General features: G+C 40.9%; 1 protein-coding gene across 4 annotated transcripts in view; it reads left to right on the top strand.

The window, feature by feature from the left end:
* LOC143137405 (1-phosphatidylinositol 4,5-bisphosphate phosphodiesterase delta-3-A-like) overlaps positions 1–22434 on the top strand; it is a 135450-nt gene that overhangs the window by 61625 nt on the left and 51391 nt on the right. For all 4 annotated transcript variants that reach the window (XM_076297587.1, XM_076297589.1, XM_076297586.1 and 1 more), the window contains 4 exons: positions 8842–8994; positions 12165–12290; positions 12424–12562; positions 19104–19220. In XM_076297587.1, the coding sequence (XP_076153702.1) occupies positions 8842–8994; positions 12165–12290; positions 12424–12562; positions 19104–19220 (535 nt within the window). The remainder of the gene's footprint in view (positions 1–8841; positions 8995–12164; positions 12291–12423; positions 12563–19103; positions 19221–22434) is intronic.

Genomic DNA, 22434 nt, shown 5'->3' with positions numbered 1-22434 from the left:
GGCCTTTCCAGAAATGCCCTACGTAGTCTAGGGATCTTTCCCTCCCAAAGAAAATGTGACAGTCTCTCATTTATTGAACGAAAAAATGACTTGGGGAGAAAAATAGGCAAGTTTTGAAATAGGTATAGGAATCTAGGCAGTATGTTCATTTTAATACAATTAACTCTTCCTGCTAAGCTTAAACATAAAGAATTCCAGCGTTGAAGGTCAAGTTTCAATTTCTCAAAAATAGGGGAGAAGTTTGCGTTAAATAAGTCAGAAAAAGAGGGGGTCACATTTATGCCTAGATACTTAAATCCTGTTTTTGAAATACAAAATGGTAAGTCTGCCTCAAGGATTGATGATGCCTTCTTATTTATGGGGAAATAAATGCTTTTTGAGTAATTGATTTTGTATCCAGAAAAACCACTGAAATTGTTTAGAATATTAACCCTTAGAACCCTAAGCTGTTTTTAGGGCATTTTCACTACCTTTATTCATAAGGATTTATTCTGGTCATTGTAAGTGCCACACTCATATATTATATATTGTTTTTTTCAGGAGAGTCTAGGCTATTCAGATCTGGCACCATTTCATGTATTAATACTAGCATTGATTTTATTTTGATTTTTAAAGAATTAAAACATAAAACGTGTATTATAAAAATTCTTATATTTCGACATGTATCTCACCACAGCAAGCTCACAGCTCTACATGCATTTCATGTGTGTGTAGGGCAGACTGTCCTGAATCGGGCAATATAATTGCCATGTTGGAGGGATACTCTGGGGCTGAGCAATTTACAGAAATATTTGCTGTGTGATTTACAGAAATAAATGCCATTTTTTATTTAGTGATGAAAAATGACCTTTCCGCGCTCCATATCTGTGACACGAACTGATCGATCTGACCTGACTTGACCCGAGGTTGCATGTTAGCCTGCGTGCCTGTGTGTATGCAGTCATAATAATTCTCAACTTTTTACTGCATTGCCATGAACAAAGTAAAGGCAAAAAAGGTGTTTATTTGTTGAACAAATTGGGATGCAATGTGAGCCTTGAATTGGATGCCATGCAGGAATTTGCTAGGATCTCAAAACCGGAATATGAACATGCTTTGCCATAGAGAAACACATGATAGCATTGGATTATAAACATGCTTTGCCACAAGAACAGACAAAAACGTGGGGTAAGTCCAGCTATATGAAGTTATTATTTTGCTGTCACTTCGTCTGTTTTATAACCCAGAAGGACTTGGTATCAAATGATAGCTCTGAGTCTCCTCTTTCATCTGACATGCGTGGCATATCTATGCGATCACGGGTCCGCGAGTAATTCAAATGAGAGTAATGAGTGTGCAGCGTTGGTTTGTGTACATGACGTTATTATTTTGCAGTCACTTCGTCTGGTTTTATAAGCCAGAAGGATCGATAAACATGGTACCAATGGATAGCCCTATGCCCCCTCTTTCATCTGATATGCTTGCCATATCGATGCGATCACGGGTTCGCGAGTAATTCAAACTAGAGTAATGTGTGTGCAGGTGAACGCAGAGGAGTATAGACTGTAAATATGATGCAATTTGATTTAATTTCATGATTTTTTTTAATTTTCATACTTGATCGTACAGACAAGTGTGTAGTCTCGTTGGAAAGCCCCACTTCTGCTCTGTCGTGCAATAAAGGTTTCATCTCGCTGCGACGAACCGTTCCGGAGCAATGTAACAGAGAAGAAAGGGTGTGTTTTTTGACGCACTTTGCGTCAATCGGGTTCTAAGGGTTAAGAATCACAGGTGTACATACCAGGGGGTCCGCTACATAAATTAAAAGATCATCAGCATACAAAGAAACTTTGAATTCCATCCCCATTCTATATATCCCATGAATTGAAGTTGTAGATCTGAGTTTTATTGCCAATGGTTCTATTGCGATGATGAACAACAATGGACTGAGAGGACAGCCTTGGCGTGTTCCTCTACCTAAAGGGAAGTATTCTGATCGCAGTGAATTTGTGATTACAGCAGCTTTTGGAGAGGAGTATAATAATTTAACCCAAGAAATGAACTTTGGACCAAAGCCAAATTTCTGCAAAACTGAGAACAGATACCCCCATTCCACCCTATCAAAGGCCTTCTCCGCATCCAGGGACAACACCACCTCTGGTGTGCCCCTGGACGCAGGTGAATGTACTATATTTAAGAGTTTACGTATGTTCACAAAAGAGTGGCGGCCTCTGAAAAAGCCTGTTTGGTCTTCTGATATATCACAAATTATAGTATTTATTCTGGAAGCTAAGACTTTTGAAAGTATCTTGACATCCGTGTTGAGCAGAGATATTGGTCGATAAGAGCCACATTCAGTAGCATCTTTACCAGGTTTCAACAAGACCGTAATTAGGGCTTCAGTGAGGCTTTGTGGTAAGCATGATTGTTCAAGAGAGTGATTAAACATGTTTAACAATAAAGGAATAAGTTTAGAGGCAAATTTTTTGTAGAACTCCACCGGATAGCCATCAGGCCCCGGTGTTTTCCCACTCTGCATATCAGTTATTGCGCTTTTAATTTCTTTCGCTTCTAGTGGTTTTTCCAAATTTTCCATACCATCTTGAGGGACTGATGGAATATCTATGCTAAGAATTCTGCCATATGAGAGGTGTCTTGGGGATACTCTGAAGAATATAGGTTAAAATAGTAATCTCTAAATGTGTTGTTAATTTCTTGAGGGTTTATAGTCAGTTCTTGTTGATTTTTTCTGATATGTTTGGATGCAGTTCTGCTCTTTAATTGGTGAGCCAAAAGCCGACCTGCCTTCTCCCCATTTTCGTAGAAAAAGGCACGTGATCGCAATAAATGTTGTTCTGTTTTTTCTGTAGACAGCAATTCATATTGCGATTTCAAGTTCAATTTTTCTTTGTATAATTCAGGAGTAGGTGTTAGAGAGTATTGCTGGTCAGTCTTCTGAATACTGTTTAATAATGTGTCTTTTGTTTGTTTTCGCTGTTTACTTCTTGAGGCCATAAATTATATTATGTGTCCTCTTAGAACAGCCTTCAATGTCTCCCAGAGTATAGATGGGGATGTTGAGTCTGACTGGTTAGTTAAAAGAAAGTCATCTATTGTTTTGGATATGTATTCACAGAGGTTATCATCTGAAAGTAACGCTGCATTTAGTTTCCAAGTTGGTTTGGTAGAATAATTGAGGGCAAAGTTTACTTCAAGAATGAGAGGTGCATGATCAGACTCAACTATGGCAGAGTATTGTACAGTGTTTACAGCAGAAAGAAGGTTTTTATCAATGAAAAAATAATCTATTCTAGAGTAAGTTTGATGAACATGTGAAAAGCAAGAGAATTCCTTTTTTCCAGGATTAAAGAATCTCCACGGGTCAGTGCACCCAATGTGGTTCATAATATTGGATAAATCCATAGACATCTTTGACACAGGAGTTGTTTTGAGGTTGGAGCGGTCCAAAGTACTATCTATTACACAGTTCATATCTCCTCCAAATATTAAAGAATGTGTATTTAAATTAGGAAGTGAGGTCAAAATCTTTTTGAAAAAATCAGGGTTGTCCCAATTTGGTGCATATACACTCACCAATACCACAGGCATATGAAAAAGGAGACCTGCTACTATAATATAGCGCCCTTGGGAGTCTGAAATTATTTTTGAAGCAGTGAATAGCACTCTCTTATGTATCACTATGGCTGCTCCTCTTACCCGGCTGTTGAAATCTGAGTGATAAACTTGTCCTATCCATGTTTTCCTAAGCAAATGGTGATCCTGTGAACGAAGGTGAGTTTCCTGCAAAAATGCTACATCAGCATTCAGTCTTTTCAAGTGGGTAAATACTCTAGCTCTTTTCACCGGCCCATTCATACCTCTGACGTTCCAACTAATGAATCTTACAGACCCTCCTGACATATTCCTACTTTCCATTATGTTCCAGTGACTATATAGGCTGTATCATGTGTGAGAGAACGCGACGTAATCAGCAAAGTCTGCCACATAACCATATATGTTGAGATATCAGCTGTAGTTCCTGAGATAGCATTTAGTAAAATAGAAAAAAACAGTACTAATATTAATAATGATAATAAAGTAAAATAAAAACTAAACATTTTTGGCATACCCCCATTACCGCTATTTAAGAACCAGAAACAACAAAAACTAGGTTCATCCACAGAACAAAGATGAACCGCAGTCCCCCTACTCTTAAATTCCCAGTAAAGCATTCACACTTTTTGGCCCATACGGCCCCCCATATGCAAAGTAAGCACACGCATGCAGACATCTCCCCACCTGCTAAAGGTAACAAGTTTCTCTTAATTGCGTTACATCATAATTCCGATTACTCTTTCACTGGCCTGGTTATGTTTAATAGTCCACTACTCCGTCTTTGTTATTAATAATAAATGGAAAAAAGTTCAGCTTAACCCTCCTCCATCTGCTGGCCACCTTGTCCATGTCCCTCCAAAGGCGGTTGGATCGTTGCAATCTGGCTGTCATAAAACTGTTGAGCCTCTTGGGGGGTAGAGAAGTTGAATGTTTTGTCGCCAAATTTCACTCTGAGTTGCGCTGGGTAGCGCAGCCTGAACCACACCTTCTTCTGATATAGCAGCCGTTTAACGTCCTTGAACTCCGCCCGTCTCTTTGCGAGTGCTCTGGTCAAGTCAGGGTAAATCCGTAGGCTGATTCCTCTGAACTGCACGTCATGTGCTCTTGCAAAATTCAAAGCCATTTCTTTTTTTTTTTTTTTTTTTTTTTAAAGTATATTTTTTGGGCTTTTTGCCTTTATTCTGACAGGACAGTGAAGATTGACAGGAAGTGAGTGGGAGAGAAAGAGATGGGGTGGGATCGGGACATGACCACAGGTCGGATTCGAACCTGTGTCCCTGTGGGCACTTGGACCCGTACATGGTACGGGCGCTGTAGCCTGTTGCGCCACAGCGCCCCCTCAAAGCCATTTCTTTTTCCTGAAATTTGTGAAAGCACACGATGAAAGGGCGAGGTGGGCCTTTTTCAGAGGGCTTATCGCCAAGTGATCGGTGGGCCCGCTCCAGTTCTGGTGGTTTATCAAAGACGCCTGGCATGGCTTCCATTAGCATCTCGGATACAAAGTTCACCAGTGACTGTCCCTTCTCGCTGTCCTCTGGGACGTTTAATATCCGCAGATTGGCCCTTCGTGATCGATTTTCAAGGTCCTCTAGTCGGTCGAGGAGCATCGTGTTTTGTTCCTCAAGATGTTGTATCTTTTTCTCTGCTACAGTCAGAGCTTCTAAGTTATCCCCAGCCAACGTTTCAGTGGTAGTCAGTCGTGACTGGAAATTACTTACAGTCTCTGTTAAAGCAGTCACTGATGATTGGAGAGGGACGATGGCTTCTTTAATTAAAGTCGCGATGTCCTCGTTCAAGGAGGCTCGTTGTTTGCCGAATTCGGCGACAAGTTGGGTCATAGAAATGGTCTCTGAAACTTTAGGAGAGCCAACGGTGCCTGCCATGGCGGCGAGTTTTCCCGCTGGAGTTTTCGACGAAGCTGCTCTTGTACTTGAAGCCATGTTGTCAGTGAAAAATCCGAGTTAACTGTGATATAAAACAATAATTGCAACAAATGATAAACAATTAAGGTGGAGATATGCCCCGACCTGCGTTATTCCAAGGTCATTGAAAAGATTTTCGGGGAGCTCCGCATTCCTGCTGCCTATCCTCTCATGGCTAAACCCGGAAGTCCGCAAGTTGAAGTCCTAAAAAAGCAATTCCATGTTTCAGATAACAGAATTGGTTGCTTTAAACGTGTATATTTTGTCCTTGAAAATGGTTAAGTTTCAGGAAGTAAACCAGCGTTTGAATTGGGCGTGACCATTAGTGCTCTTTTGTTCTGTCGGCCAATCAGCTGTATGCAAGAAGTAACACAAGCGATACACATGGCTACTTAATATACAGCGACCCCGGAACTCTCCTTGGCAGACATTCGTGTAGCCACAAACTTTCTCCAGAGCTTATGTACAAAATACGGAGTGATTCTATAGCCGAAAGAGAGTGGCAGGACATGCAAATCATTGGCCATCTTGAGGCAAACAGACGTACAGTAGTTACTTCGGAGATGACTACATCCACCAAAAAAAAAGCAGACGAAAAGAAAGTCCCCCCAGACCACATATTTCATCGGAGGCAATGAAGTCTGCCGGAATACTTTTCAGTTTCTCATAGCGTAAGTAGTCCCTGTTACATTGCAATCCCTGCTACATTGCTTGCTAGCTAGCTAATGCTACGTTGTTATTAGCTAGTTATTGTTGTTATTAGCTAGCTCAGTACTGTCGTTTAAAATGATGCACATCGAAACTAAGCTGTAATGGGAGGTTTTTGGCTAGTAATGGGAGCATCTGCTATTAATTTGAATAATGCTTGAATTGCTTGAATGGACTGATGCTAATGATTTAGCACCTAGCCTACTGGAGGATAGTTTGTATGAATACATCCAGAGTAAGGTGCAAAGGGGCCTGTTAGCATTGCCTGAATTGAATGTGACGCTAATGGTTTAGCAAGTAGTCTACTTGAACATTAGCTAATGACTTCAGTGCTGCTCTCTGTTCTGCTTCAATGAAACGTTTAGCTTAAGATATTTTTTCTTCTTCTGTTCTTTTTTTTACATTGCGGCTCTTGCTGTCATCAGGTAGGCCTAGTGGAAAACAGCTCTCCTGAGAGTCACCTCAATATCCCACAGCTTGTTGGAACGGCAGATGGCAGAGTGTTTGTCAAGAACTTCGACTGGCAGAAGCATCTGAGTCCCTACTTCAGAAGGCTTCCAAAGATCAAGAGTTATCAGCAGTTCAAGTATTTATATTGAAACTTTCACATTGTGTTCATATAAAAAATAATTGGTTGATGATGGTGTTTTATGAGAAATAGTTAGCCATTTTTAAAATGTCCTGTTATTTGCTTACAGCTTTGATGCCAAGAGAGCAGGTGTGGTGCTTGCAAAAAGTCACTGTGATGCAGAACATGTGGAATTTCAGTTACTGCGCAATTCAGGCGTTCTGCCCCCTGTTGACAGTCTTTCCTTGCTATGTTAGCCTATATGCACAGCCTCTCCCTCCCTCCAACAGCCTGGACTAAATTCACTTAACTGTAGTTCTGACTTATTGTGTTGCCTCCAAAGTCAACTGACTTAAAACTGCACTGTCTTGCCTTTTGCACTTTACCAAATAATACCTGAACTCTCCTGTACCACAGGGTCAGTCCCTGCCCTGTCACCCTTATCACACTTATCACACAGCCTCACACATGTGGACCTTGTTTGTAATTTAGTATCTTTTTCATAGTATCTTTATTCTTATTGTCTAGTGTATAGGATCTTTATTCTTATTTTTCTATTGGATTCATATTGACTTCCATTTTGCAATCCTGCTTGTTGTATGTATATGTTATTGGGTCTTCTATTGGGAACTAGATGTGGTTTATACCTTGGATTGTGGGATTGTAACATCTTACCCTGTGTATTAATGCATGCTATTCAGGGCCTTTTGTAATAAAAGCATTTCCATTTCAATAAAGTACCTTCTAATTCTGATTATTCCAAGTCCAGTGAAGTGCCTAATGAAAATAACACTACATCAATATTAACAACACTACAATTCTTTCTGCCCTGCAGGCTAGCAGATCCAGGTGTCACAGTGACACCTGTAGGGGGAAGGGCTACAAATACCAGATGTCACAGTGTGACATCTTTAGAGGAGGGCTTATCTCAATGAGATGCAAATGAGCACAATTGTCTTTCCTTTGACTCAGGTGAGGTGACAATTTGCAAATCTATTAGGCCAGTTTTCTCAGTAAAATCTTTTCAGAGGGGCATACATTAAAATGACCACAACTTATTAAAACATTATCAGATCTCCATGAGTGAGACATCATTGGATAGCTTTGAAACTACACTTTCAGAATCTGAAAACTCAAAATGTCTCTGGGGAGACATGTGCCTGGTTTTCCCACGCCTGGTCACATATGTGTGTGTGTGTAATGTGTCTGTAATGTGTGTGTGTAATGTGTGTGTAATGTGTTTGTGCGTGTAATGTGTGTGTGTGTGTGTGTGTAATGTGTCTGTAATGTGTGTGTGTGTAGTGTGTGTAATCTGTGTGTGCGTGTAATGTGTGTGTAATGTGTGTGTGTGTAATGTGTGTGTGTAATGTGTGTGTGTGATGTGTATGTGTAATGTGTGTGTGTAATGTGTGTGTAATGTGTGTAATGTGTGTGTGTGTAATGTGTGTGGGTGTGTAATGTGTTTAATGTGTGTGTAATGTGTGGGTGTGTAATGTGTTTAATGTGTGTGTAATGTGTTTAATGTGTGTGTGTGTAATGTGTTTAATGTGTGTGTGTGTGTAATGTGTGTGTGTGTAATGTGTTTAATGTGTGTGTGTAATATGTGTGTAATGTGTGTGTGTGTGTGTAATGTGTGTGTAATGTGTTTAATGTGTGTGTGTGTGTAATGTGTGTGTGTAATGTGTGTGTGTGTGTAATGTGTGTGTAATGTGTTTAATGTGTGTGTAATGTGTGTGTGTGTGTTTTGTGTGCTGCCCCCAGGCGTCCCCCTACCCACTGATTCTGATGTGTGTGTGTGTAATGTGTGTGTGTAATGTGTGTGTGTGTGTAATGTGTGTGTTTGTAATGTGTTTAATGTGTGTGTAATGTGTGTGTGTGTAATGTGTGTGTAATGTGTGTGTGTAATGTGTGTAATGTGTGTGTTTGTAATGTGTTTAATGTGTGTGTAATGTATGTGTGTGTAATGTGTGTGTGTAATGTGTGTAATGTGTGTGTGTGTAATGTGTGTGTGTGTAATATGTGTGTGTGTGTTTTGTGTGCTGCCCCCAGGCGTCCCCCTACCCACTGATTCTCTCTCTGGAGGTCCACTGCTCCCTGGAGCAGCAAGCCGTCATGGCCCGACACCTGCGCTCCATCCTGGGCAGACGACTGCTCACCAGGCCCCTGGGTGACCAAGACCTCCACAGCCTGCCATCTCCTGAGGTCTGACCAACACACACACACACACACACACAGATCACAATCACACAGATCACTGAGACACACACACACACACATACACACACACACAGATCACACTCACACAGATCACTGAGACACACACACACACATACACACACACACAGATCACTGAGACACACACACACACACAGATCACAATCACACAGATCACTGAGACACACACACACACACAGATCACTGAGATACACACACACACACACACTGACCTACACCTGCAGTCTGACCTACACCTAAGTTATGACCTTGACCAGACTAGGGAGGGAAAGTGAAAACCAGCGCCCCAAGTGGTTGCGTTCCTTTCGAAGAGCAGCTCCAATTTTATTATTATTACATTACATTTAGCAGACACTTCTTGACCAAAGTGACTTACATTTGCCAGCTATATTAAAACAGATCACATTGTCCCCGGAGAAACTTGGGGTTAAGTGCCTTGCTCAAGGGCACAATGGTGGAAGCCGGGAATTGAACCGACAACTTTCAGACTACTGCACGCTAGCCCTAGCCTAGAAATCTAGACGCACCCTAGCGGCAGCAAATTAATTTTGCTGCCAGGGCTAGTCTAGCAACTCTCCGTTGGCTTGTGAGCTCGAAAAATTAAACTTCTATCAGGCCAATCAAATCGTGTATAGAGTCGTTAGGCGGGCTTAACATAATGATTGATGGAAGAGTTGCAACGGTTTGGCTTGAATTCCCTGCTACTTGAAAACAAATAAGATGGATGTTGCTGTTGGCAAACAGTGTGACACGAGTTAAGCTTTTATTAAGTTGGCAAAAGTTTGAACTAGCCAACTAGCTCCGCTGGTGGGAAACGCATGGGACTCATAGCGCTGTCCTATTGCGTGCAGAGGGAATTTGAAAGACAACCGATTATCCCGCCCCTCGGACTGAGCACTGCGAACGGTGAGTGCCCAAACCCTACATTTTAAAGTGGGTCTGGCTCGTCAGGCTACGCTAGCCCAGCTCCTTAACCACTATACTACCACCACCCATGTTAAGTCCCATAGACCTAAAGCCAAATCAGCGAAGTTATCCACTAAAAATATTCTTCAGTGTGTATACAGTGATCATCTACAAACTGTGAAAATGTCAGGCCCTATTTTGCCTTCTTTAAAAAAATCTAAATTGCTTGTTTTGTTTCATAAACGGACTACAAAAGAAGTCACGTGACTTTACCCTTTGACGTTACTCACAGTAGCATGGTTTATTTATTAGCCTAGTTAGCATTGACACTTACCACTTACTGCCAGCTCTTCATGTGAGTAGGAGCACAACACCAGTTATCCAGACATAAAGGTAATCACCACACGGTTTACATCACGCTCCGTTATTACAAAATATGTTAAGCCAGTTAAGCAAATTGCTCATTTTGATCAGTTAAAGATGAAGCGCCCAACCGGTGACGTCGCATACAACTGTAGTTCGTTATCATCATGTTACAAAAAAACCTCAAAACAAGGCATTCAAATGAGTGTTCAGTTCAGGTAAGGGCAACAGAGTGTTCAGTTCAGGTAAGGGCAACAGGGACAAATCTAGATCACCGTGAGAGATGACTGACAGGGCGCCACTGCGTGCTCTCTGGTGATAGTTGTACCCCGGAGGACAGCTCTCATTGAGAGAGGAAAACGTATCTGGTTTGTGGCAGGTTTCTGTAATGCACATAAAATCAAGACATTTATCAAGAATATGGTCATGTATGAGGCAAGATTAGTTTGAGAGTGATTGGGCATTAAACAGCTCAATTTTAATGTTTGTTGAGGCAACAAGTCTTTGAACCGGCCGTAGTAGACTAGAGTCCACTCCATGTTTTCCATCCAGCTCTCTGGAAGTTGTTTCCATGGAGATGCCCAGGCTACTTGTCCAGTAGGAGATAGCGCATGATGACGTGTTTTAGGAGCGGCAGTTCGTGTGGCTGACCAGAGGGCCGGGATGGCATGATCCAACTGTGAGTAGACAAACTCTCTGCGTGAGCTTCTGTGAATGTAGCGTGGTCAACGAAGAACTTTGAGTTGTTTGAGGACTGAAATGCACGGTGGAGTGGAGAGGTTGTTGAGATCCATTAGTGTTATAGGGTCATGGGTCATTGGTTGACAGAGTAACTCAACCTAATGGAGTTTGTTCGGCCGGCACGTAAAGAGTAACCAGGTGTTGTTCGCCGTGTAGTCGGCTGCACCTCCAGCACTGAGGTGGCACGACACCAAGTGAGAACTTCAGGGGAGCTTTTGAGGAATACTAATTCAATAACTTTTACAAAAGAACACACATACTCAAAACAATGTTAAGGCATTTGTGGAGAAGGATGGTTTATGTTCTTCCTACAGCTCACGGTAAGCTATTTCGTTGCTCTGATTGGTTAGGTCTATCCGTTTGAGTGCAGAGGCATTTCCCCCCTGTATCGGTTGAAACACGCCCCATAATTACATCCCAATGGAGCAATATCAGACTCATATTCTGACTAGAATCTGAGTGTGACTCGTTAGGGTAGCGTCAAGGTATTGAAAAAATATCCAAATCGAAATTCTTGACAAGGTATTGATATCAAAACAATAATTTTGGTATTGTGACAACACTAATTTGGTATTTGGTATTGTGACATCACTAATGTGCACCTGTCTGAGTGGTGTTGTGACATCACTAATGTGCACCTGTCTGAGTGGTGTTGTGACATCACTAATGTGCACCTGTCTGAGTGGTGTTGTGACAGCACTAATGTGCACCTGTCTGAGTGGTGTTTTCTGTGACATCACTAATGTGCACCTGTCTGAGTGGTGTTTCTGTGACCTGTAGTTTGGGGAGCGGCCATCTTGTTGTGGAGTGGCCATTCTACAGTGTGTGTGTGTACATGTGTGTGTGTGCGTGTGTGTGAGAGAGAGGGGGACTCACCTTGTGGACCTTGTGTGTGTGTGTGTGTGTGTGTGAGAGAGAGAGGGGGACTCACCTTGTGGACCTTGTGTGTGTGTGTGTGTGTGTGTGTGTGTGTGTGTGTGAGAGTGTGTGTGTGTGAGAGTGTGTGTGTGTGTGAGAGAGAGGGGGACTCGCCTTGTGGACCTTGTGTGTGTGTGTGTGTGTGTGTGTGTGTGTGTGTGTGTGTGTGACCGTGTGGACCTTGTGTGAGTTCCTTTTTCTGCCCTCAGGACCTAAAGGGGCGGATCCTAGTGAAGGGGAAGAAGATGATTGGCCAGATGGGCAAGACTGGCAGCTGTGCCAGCTTCTCCTCCAGCTCCGACGATGAGGCTGGGGCCGCGACTAAGACCACCAAGGTGTGTGTGTGTATGTGTAATGTGTGTGTGTGTGTAGGCCAGTCCGGAGCTCTCAGATCTGGTGGTGTACTGCTGCAGTGTGTAATGTGTGTGTGTGTGTGTAATGTGTGTGTGTGTGTGTGTGTGTGTGTAGGTCAGTCCGGAGCTCTCAGATCTGGTGGTGTACTGCTGCAGTGTTCCGTTTCGGGGCTTTGAGGAGGCGGCCCAGCGCTCTCCATCCGAGATGTCGTCTTTCTCAGAGAACGATGCCCTCAAACTCATCAAGGAGTCAGGTACACACACACACACACACACACACACATTACACACACACACACACACACATTACACACACACACACGCACACACACACAGTGAATGATGCCCTCAAACTCATCAAGGACTCAGGTACACACACACACACACACACACACACATTACACACACACACGCACACAGTGAATGATGCCCTCAAACTCATCAAGGAGTCAGGTACACACACACACACACACACATTACACACACACACGCACACACACACAGTGAATGATGCCCTCAAACTCATCAAGGACTCAGGTACACACACACACACACACACATTACACACACACACGCACACACACACAGTGAATGATGCCCTCAAACTCATCAAGGAGTCAGGTACACACACACACACACACACACACATTACACACACACACACACATTACACACACACACACACACACACACACACTGAATGATGCCCTCAAACTCATCAAGGACTCAGGTACACACACACAAACACACACACACACACACACACACATTACACACACACACACACATTACACACACACACACTGAATGATGCCCTCAAACTCATCAAGGACTCAGGTACACACACACACACACTGAATGATGCCCTCAAACTCATCAAGGACTCAGGTACACACACACACACACACACAAACACTGAACGATGCCCTCAAACTCATCAAGGACTCAGGTTACACACACACACACACACACACATTACACACACACACACTGAATGATGCCCTCAAACTCATCAAGGACTCAGGTTACACACACACACACACACACACGCACACACAGACACTGAATGATGCCCTCAAACTCATCAAGGACTCAGGTACACACACACACACACACACTGAATGATGCCCTCAAACTCATCAAGAGTGCCGCTGTTGTTGCAGGCAGCTCACTGCTCCGGGATTAGTGTGTGCTTCACCTCACTGTGTGTTCACTGTGTGTGTTTCACTAATTTACGGATTGGGATAAATGCAGAGAGCAAATTTCCCTCACGGGATCAAAAGAGTGTATATACTTACTTATACTTATATACACACACACATACTCACAATCTTAATCTCTCTCTCTCTCTCTCTCTCTCTCACACACACACACACACACACACACACAGAGTTTTAATCACTTTCACATACTCACAATGTTAATCTCTTTTGTTGTGATTGTGATTACATACTCTGTGATTAATTAATTTAAATTAATCGCATGCATCAACTTTTGCTATGAACACCTTAAAAACAAATTTGCCAGCTGAGTGAATCAATGAAGAGCCAAACCAACATTATTTAAAGTTCAACATGTTTCTTTTATTACAGTGCATGGAAATGCACTGTACTGTTCTTCCTAGGCAACTTCAACAACTTCTTCTTCCGCTTACCACTTTTTCCGTACGCAATTTCTCTTGAACAGTTTCACTTAGAAACTTCATTCAAACTTTGTAACGTAGGTCTTCAAACGGACCAAGCTGCTATGTCTTTTCAACTTTTAAACTTTTATACTTTTTAAACTATTAAAGAAAAACTTTTTAAAAATCCCCATAGACTTAACATTGCCGATTGTGACATCATAATACGGCCGTTAAGCAATTAGAATCCTATGGCAGGTGTTCAGGCCACCTGCAGCCTCAGGCTTTAACCCTCTATACCCCAGTGGAATTCTACAACAATGCCCCAGATTCCTGGGAATTCTAAGAGAAAAGGGCAATTTGAGAAACATTTCAAATAACCAAGAATAACTAAAAATCTAATGAAAAGTGTCAATTGTAAGTTTCTTTCTGTTTAAAGATTAGAAATGGCTCTTTCAAATGATATATGATCCATTAAGAATTATATATTCATGTTTCCCATAGACGGCCATAGGCCTACTCACTTACAGTCTCAAAGTCTTTCACTAACAAAAAGTTATAAATAATGGTTCACATATTTCTGTTTCAGAAGCTGGGAAACAAGATACTATATGAGTACTGATTTCATTGAAATAGACTGGCATATCTTGCACTTATTTGGGATTTAGCTGGACAGTGAGCCTTACAGCTAAAAAATGATGAGGATATGAACTAACGTAGGCCAGAAGCATAGCGCATGAAACCGTGACTCATTTGATAAGCATGTCACCAAGAACAGGGACTGTTAAACCTGACATGGATTTACGTTTTGTTTTATATGCACATCATGTTATATCATTTATCTAAACTTGATCAGTTAATGATAATGAACCTGTAGCACTCGTTCACTACCCTTCAACCTATCCTGTGCTAACATTACGAGTCTCAGACTAACGTTACCTCAGTGAGGGTAGCAAAATCAGGCTATTTTTTTGTAATCACAAAGATGACGAGACATTGGCCTACTTGTATACAAATACATTTTCCTGAGATCCATAAGCAGAAAACACAAGGGTGGTTCCCGCTTTGGTTATTATAGTCAACATAAAAACTCATTGAGAGAGAACAGATACATAAGTAGTAGTTTGCAATAACTATCTGTAAGTGGGATAACGATAATGTTAGCTTTACTGTAGGCTACATGCCAGAAAGGAGTAACGTTAATGTTAATGTTATGTGTTAAGATATAACTGCAAATAAACCTGGCATGGGTTTATCATAAACTTTAGTGTTAATTAGGCCATGACCCATCACTGAACAATGCCTATATTTTGCTGGTGCTAGCTAAACTCAGACTGACTTTAACAGTAACAGCCATACGAATTTTTTTATGCCAGAGAGGCAGCTAAGTCATGACAAACGGGAGGATGCTAACGTTAAATATATTACACTTTCATGATTTTATTTTGTCATTTTCTTACATCAATATGATCGTCACTGACATCAAAACATGGTGGATGCACATCAATACTATCTCATCTAATGAGAAAAGAAGCGGACGCTTGTTAGAAGCCATAACTCCAGAGGCACCGTAAGTCCTCAGCCGGTCAGTCAACACGCTAAACTCAAAATTACCGGAGAAATGTCAATAGCGACCTAGCCATTTAAGTGTGTCAAAATAAAAGTCTGATGTTTATGTATCCACTAACGCTGTATTATTTTATGTACGAAGGTTATACTGTAGCAGATGTCTCTTTAAGAATTGTGGCCGGCCGCGGCCGTTACAGGAGAATATAGAACGGCCGTCGACGGCCGCTACGGGGTATAGAGGGTTAAGCATAGAATCTGGGTCAATTAAGACTACACATCCTATTCAACTGTTTCCTCTGCCCAAAACTATTTCAAAATAAAAGTCCTCACTACAATAATCCACTATTAAACAATGTAACCCATTAAACTACTGAACGTTTTACATTCAACTTTTAAACGGTCTACTTTTAAACTATCATTAAACTATCTATCTATTAAACTAGCTGTCTATCAACAACTTTTAAACTATCTACATTCAACTTTTAAACTATATACATTCACTAGCTGTCTATCAACAACTTTTAACTTGTCATCAACTGTCAACACTTTTCATCAACTATGACTCCTACCCACTGTAGCTAGTTAGCATGGTTAACAAAGTTAGCATGTTAACATTGTTAACATTTTTAGCAAAACTACTAAAAATGATTAGCTAGGTTAGCTAAGTAAAATGGTTAGCATAGTTAACATGCTAGCATGTTAGCATGCTAGTTAGCATAACTGCTAAAAATGATAAGCTAAGTTAGCTAAGTAACATGGTTAGCATACTTAGCATGCTAGCATGTTAACATGCTAATGAACATTTTTAGCAAAACTGCTAAAAATGATTAGCTAAGTAACATGGTTAGCATAGTTAACATTTTTAGCAAAACTGCTAAAAATGATTAACTAGGTTAGCTAAGTAACATGGTTAGCATAGTTATCATGCTAACATTTTAGCATGCTAGTTAGCATAGTTAGCATAACTACTAAAAAGGATTAGCTAAGTTAGCTAAGTAACATGGTTAACATAGTTAACATGCTAGTTAGCATAACTACTAAAAATGATAAGCTTGGTTAACTAAGTCACATGGTTAACATAGTTAGCATGTTAACATTGCTACCATAGTTAGCATGTTTGGAAAAACTACTAGAAAATGTTTAGCAAAACTGCTAGAAAATGTTAGTTAAGTTAGCTAAGTAGTATGGTTAACATGTTAGCATTGCCAACACTACTATAAAACATTAGCTAAGTAACATGGTTAGCAGAATTACAAATCTTAGCATAACTGCTAGCAAACATTAGAGCCATTCCAACTTTCAGTTATCATCAAATATCTACCTATACACAGCCATTAAACTATTTGAATATCAACATTCATTCAACTTCCATTCTGTCAACAACTTTTAAACTATTTACCTTCAACTTTTAAACGGTCTACTTGTAAACTATCTATTAAACTAGCTGTCTATCAACAACTTTTAAACTATCTACTGTCTATCAACAACTTTTAAACTATCTACATTCAGCTTTTAAACAGTCTACTTTTAAACTATCAACTTTTATTAAGCTATGCAACCACCATGTCTATCCTAGCATCACCGTAGTAACCATCTCTGTATTATCTGTTTTAACTATACATGATATTTTACATCACAACTTTAGCATTTTCATGCACTGGTAATTCCTTGGAATTGCATTTCTAGTTATAATTGTCCCTTTGGCTAAGGCAGCAGCATAGTGCCTGATGTCAGCATGATAAATGCAAATGACTGAAGTGACCACACATTACACACACACACACACCAAGGCATCAGCGTAGTGCCTGATTTTTAGCATGATAAATGCAAATGACTGAAGTGACTCACTGTCAATGACATGTGCAGAGTAGCAGGGCTCTGCACTAACATTTTTTTCCAGGAGCACTTGTGCCCCCAAGTTAAAAAATGTAGGACCAAAGACAAAAATCTGGGAGCACAGTCAGTTCTGTACTTAACTTACACATAATGTAACTTTACACTGCAACTAACAGTTAAACATGCCAGTGCACCAATTGCGAAGATTAAGAATGACTGACAACATTTACAGGAAACAAGATTTTAAAGAACATCAGTGCCTAATCTAATGTAGTCTAACTTTCCGCTTTTTCTGCGACCCTTGAATTTAATAGAAGCAACTAGCGAGTCACAACGCGAAACTGCTAGCGTTGATGGGAGGTTTATTGGCGTGGCATTGACATGATTTTATGGTTTGCACCAGCAATGTTGCAGTGTATTTTGTAGACAAACAATGACTTGGTTATAAGTCATTCGAACCAGTGTGCCTAAATATTTTTTTGCACTCGCACGCCATTATTTTTACTCGTATGTGCGAGTGAAATGGGTGCACTGTAGAGCCCTGAGTAGGCTACCCTGACACCAAGGTGAAATGTGATATATTCCCCCTGATTTATCCTTTTTTTGGCCATTCAAAGATATTGTAGATTTTATTCACATAATTACTCGGTTGTTGCCTTTTCTATCCAGTAGGTGGCAGTCCAGGATAAGAAATGGAGCAGTTCAAGTTTGAGTAGAAAAGTATTAAACTAAACAGTAGGAAAACAAGACAAAGAAAAGCAGCATATTCTACAAGTGCACACGGAAATGTAATGTGTGAAGTTATTGGAATGGAAATAAATGTAACCACCTTCAACATACTTTTGAAGACATTTTGTTTCAAGTGTGCAACAAATGTAGTCAATTTAGTAAGGGAGTTTGTCGGTTAGTTAGTTAGTCCGTCATAGGGTCGGCTAAGCAAATAATAGGCTACGTTAGCAAGATTAACTTTGGCCAGGCTGGCAACTAGTATTATTATCATCAAGAGGTGTGCTAACTCTCTAAATTGCTTTGCATTGAGGTGATACTTCAGACTTGACGAACTCCTATGGTAGGCAACGGAAATGTCTTACTGCAGAAATAGTAGATTGATGTTCCTGTCAACAGGATTGGTCTGGGCGTTCTTTTTAAAACGTAGGCCTGGGCTAAATGTTTCATTCAAAGCAGGGCTTTCTCGTATTCCTCCTTCAGTCACTATAGCCAGACTGCACTGTGTCAAATGTCACTATGAAATTCATTTTTAATGCATTCAAAAATTCATTTTTTAGTGCATTAATATTTCTGTAATTAATTAATCGAAATTAACACGTTATTTCGACAGCCCTTATATATTAATGTGAAAATCTTTTATGTGCATGAGGAACATATAGCATCACAATGAATATGAAGATCCTGCTAAAAGTTAGCTGGCAAAAACAGAAATAGAGGCTACGGAACCATCTCTGCTCAGATGACAGGGGGTAGCCTGTTAGGCATAGTTGCTGTTAAAATACTAGCGCTGGGAATCTAAACACGTCAACCGATTCACATAGATTCACCCGATTCACATAGATTCACCCTATTCACATAGATTCACCCTATTCACATAGATTTACCCTATTCACATAGAAGACCAAATCTACACTAGCTGCCAAATTGGACACTGTGTGTGATGGTGATGCTTGTCCACAGGTAAGCAGTTTGTGTGTGTGATGGTGATGCTTGTCCACAGGTAAGCAGTTTGTGTGTGTGATGGTGATGCTTGTCCACAGGTAAGCAGTTTGTGCGTCTGAACTGTCGGCAGCTCAGCCGAATCTACCCTTCTGGCCAGCGTCTGCAGTCTTCCAACTACGACCCCCAGGGCATGTGGAACGGAGGATGCCAAATGGGTTAGTCACACAAACACACACATATACGCATACACACACACATACATATACGCATACACACACATATACTGCTGTATATGTCTACACACAAAGACACATATATGCATACACACACACACATACATATACGCATACACACACACACACACATATACATATACGTCTACACACAAACACACACATACGCATACACACACACAGACGTACAGTTAAGAACAAAATTATTCATACCCCTGGCAAATATTGATTCAATGTTGATTTTCTCTTTATCAATATGTTTGTTCTGACTGAAAATGACACTGCCACATGTCAAAAGGTTGTAACACAATGTGGCACATAACATAACATAGCCAAGTATCTCCTAGTTGTAGGAAATAGGCTTTGTTTATATTACAAGTGATGGAATGAATGTGTGACTTATGTTTAGTTGATGTTATGACATGTTAAGTTAAGCTTGCCGAACTTAGTTATAGTCAGCCATAGGCAGTTTGACTGTGCCTACATTCATAACACTCCTGTTAGTAAACTGCAAGAGCAACAAATAGGAACATAATGGTCACATTAACCCCATAAACACACAGATAACTCTTACACCAACCTTATTTTGTGCCTTTTATTCACGTTTGTTTCAAGATTTAGTAAGTATTTAAGCCCTTTTCGCTCCCCACTTTGATGCAGCATAGGTTTCCATTATATCAGTCATCTTTCCCCTAAAAGGGGGCATGTACGTGCAGCACATACAACGTTCCATTTCATTCGTCAGTGCGTATTGTTTAGTTTCCGGTCTAGCTGGATCTGGTGTGGTGTTGTAGTTGTTCTAACGTTACTAGTTGTTGCAACAGCATGTGAAAAAACGACAAAGTTTGTTAGACCAAAAAGAATGTTAATCTTGCGATAAAAAGATTGACACCGTTAAAATAGGTTTGCGTTAACGCCCAGCACTAATATATATATATATACATATATTCCACTGCTTGGTTGAATTTCCCATTGTCCTACGTAATTTAGAACGACCATTAACCGTATGTTATTTGCACACCTATGAAGAAGATCCATTTTTTTGGCCGTATCACACTTGTATATTAATTCGCCGAACTCGTTGTGAAGTTTAAATTAACTGTCACGTTGCATCCGAGCTGTAAAATGCAGACATTCAGAACATTGCAACATTGTAGCATATGACGGAGGTGGCTTTTAGCTAGATGGATGACAGCAGGCTAAGTAAAGTAGTGATGTTTCAAAGCTAAAGTTCATCAGAATCTTGGGATGCGCCCGCTTGACAACGGGAGAGATAGAACTAATGACTGGCCTTTGGCCGTAGCAACCATCCATTTAGAACTAGTAACGGCAGTTTGTCCTGCAAGTTGAGAAATTAGTTGATATGTGTCGGAAGAAATTAGTTCTACAAACAAGACAGTTTTAGCGATTAAAACGTTTAAAGGGATACCAGGCAAGCCTGATGCTTTTTCTCTACGAAACTCCCCCTCGCTCGGTCTGAAGCTCTTTTCCTTTTCTTTGCATCTTCCGTCAAGGGTTTTCGCTGCTTCTTCGCCGGCTCTGCTTTATCCACACGTTTGCAACAATCGCTAGCGTTTCGTTAGCCTCCCTCTGTGCTGTGGATGCAGGATGGAAACTGAAACTGCTTCGGTCGCCGGGTACGATACACTGAACTTGCAAGCGGGATATTCTTCCTACAGGCAGTAGGGGCGGGCGAGAGAGTATTCAGTCATTTAACCATATACCGAAATACACGAAAACGTTGCCTGGTGTCCCTTTAAATTGTAACAGGAAATGAACACATATATGCGGGTTGGATCCTATAATTGTCATGGGCTACGCCTGGGCAACAACACAGGAGACAAAGCCCGACGTGCTGTAGTTGACAACCTGTTGCAAAGTTGTGACATTTTATGTTTGCAAGAAACGTTTTTATCTAAACAGGACTTAGGAAAATTGAACTCTTTTAATGACAACTTCCATGGGGCTGGTGAGTCCACTACTGACCTATCAATGGGAATAGTGAGAGGAAGAATAGCAGGGGGAGTGGCCATCATTTGGCACAAAAAGATAAGAATGAATAACAAACAGTTTACCATCCTCAATGTGTACACACCATATGAGTCACAACAAAATGAAGATGAATATTTGAATAGACTTGCCTTCATAAATTCCTTTATTTCTGACAATCTGTCCACAAGAAGTTAATAGTGATTGTAAGGCTAAGCTGGACTGGTCTAAGCTAACCAATGAAAATGTGATGTTATACTGTGGTAGAACTGATGGTCTTCTAAGGGATGTATGTCTACCCAGAAATGCAATTTTGTGCTCTGATGAATTGTAATGATAACTCACACTGTATAATTGTATCGCAGGAGCTGTGTACGAGGCCAGTAGGCCATGCTTTACTTACTCTAATAAAAGACAGAGCATCAACCCAGGGTGGAACAAGTATGTGGGTGCTTATCATGCTGAAGCCAAGAATGCATATAAGGCCTGAGTCCTGGCAGGTAGGCCCATTGAGGGGCCTGTCCTGGACCACAAAAAGCTTAAACGTGAGGTATAAATATGCAGTTCGTTATATCAGCAAAAATGAGCAAGTAATGAGAGCAGACTCTATGGCTGAGAAGCTTCTTGGTAACGATGTTACTGGCTTCTGGAAGGAGGTGAGAGCACTGAACAGGGTCAGTACATCGTTACCATGTACAGTTGAAGGAGTTTCTGGAACCGACAAGATAGCTGACCTGTGGAAGCATCACTACTCTGAGCTATTCAATTGTGTAAAAAGTGATCTCTACAAAGTGGCTAATGTTGCCAACAGTGACACAGTGGGAATCACATGTAGAGAGGTGCAACAAGCAATTATACAGCTAGCTGATAACAAAGCAAGTGGCTTAGATCAAATCACTGCAGAGCACCTCAAGTTTGCAAGTCCGAGGGCTGCAGCTCTTCTTGCAATCTGCTTCACAGGCTTTATGACTCATGGTCTATTGCCGCACTCCATGTTGTCTGTAACCTTGGTGCCTGTCATCAAGGACAAAGCAGGCAAGGTGGGGAGCTTGGGTAACTATAGACCAGTTGTTTTAGCCAGTGTGTTATCCAAAGTCCTGGAAAGAATTTTACTAGTTAGACTAAGCTCTTATATTGATACCACAGACAACCAGTTTGGCTTCAAGGCTAAACATGGCACTGACCTATGTATTTATGCCCTGAAGGA

This window comes from Alosa pseudoharengus, unplaced genomic scaffold, assembly GCF_046254945.1.
Source record: "Alosa pseudoharengus isolate Yale_2024_CS ecotype anadromous, Long Island Sound unplaced genomic scaffold, YU_APseudo_1.1 YU_APseudo_1.1_scf_21, whole genome shotgun sequence".
Taxonomy (NCBI): Eukaryota; Metazoa; Chordata; class Actinopteri; order Clupeiformes; family Clupeidae; genus Alosa; species Alosa pseudoharengus.
This window is presented reverse-complemented; position numbering and strand designations above follow the sequence as displayed.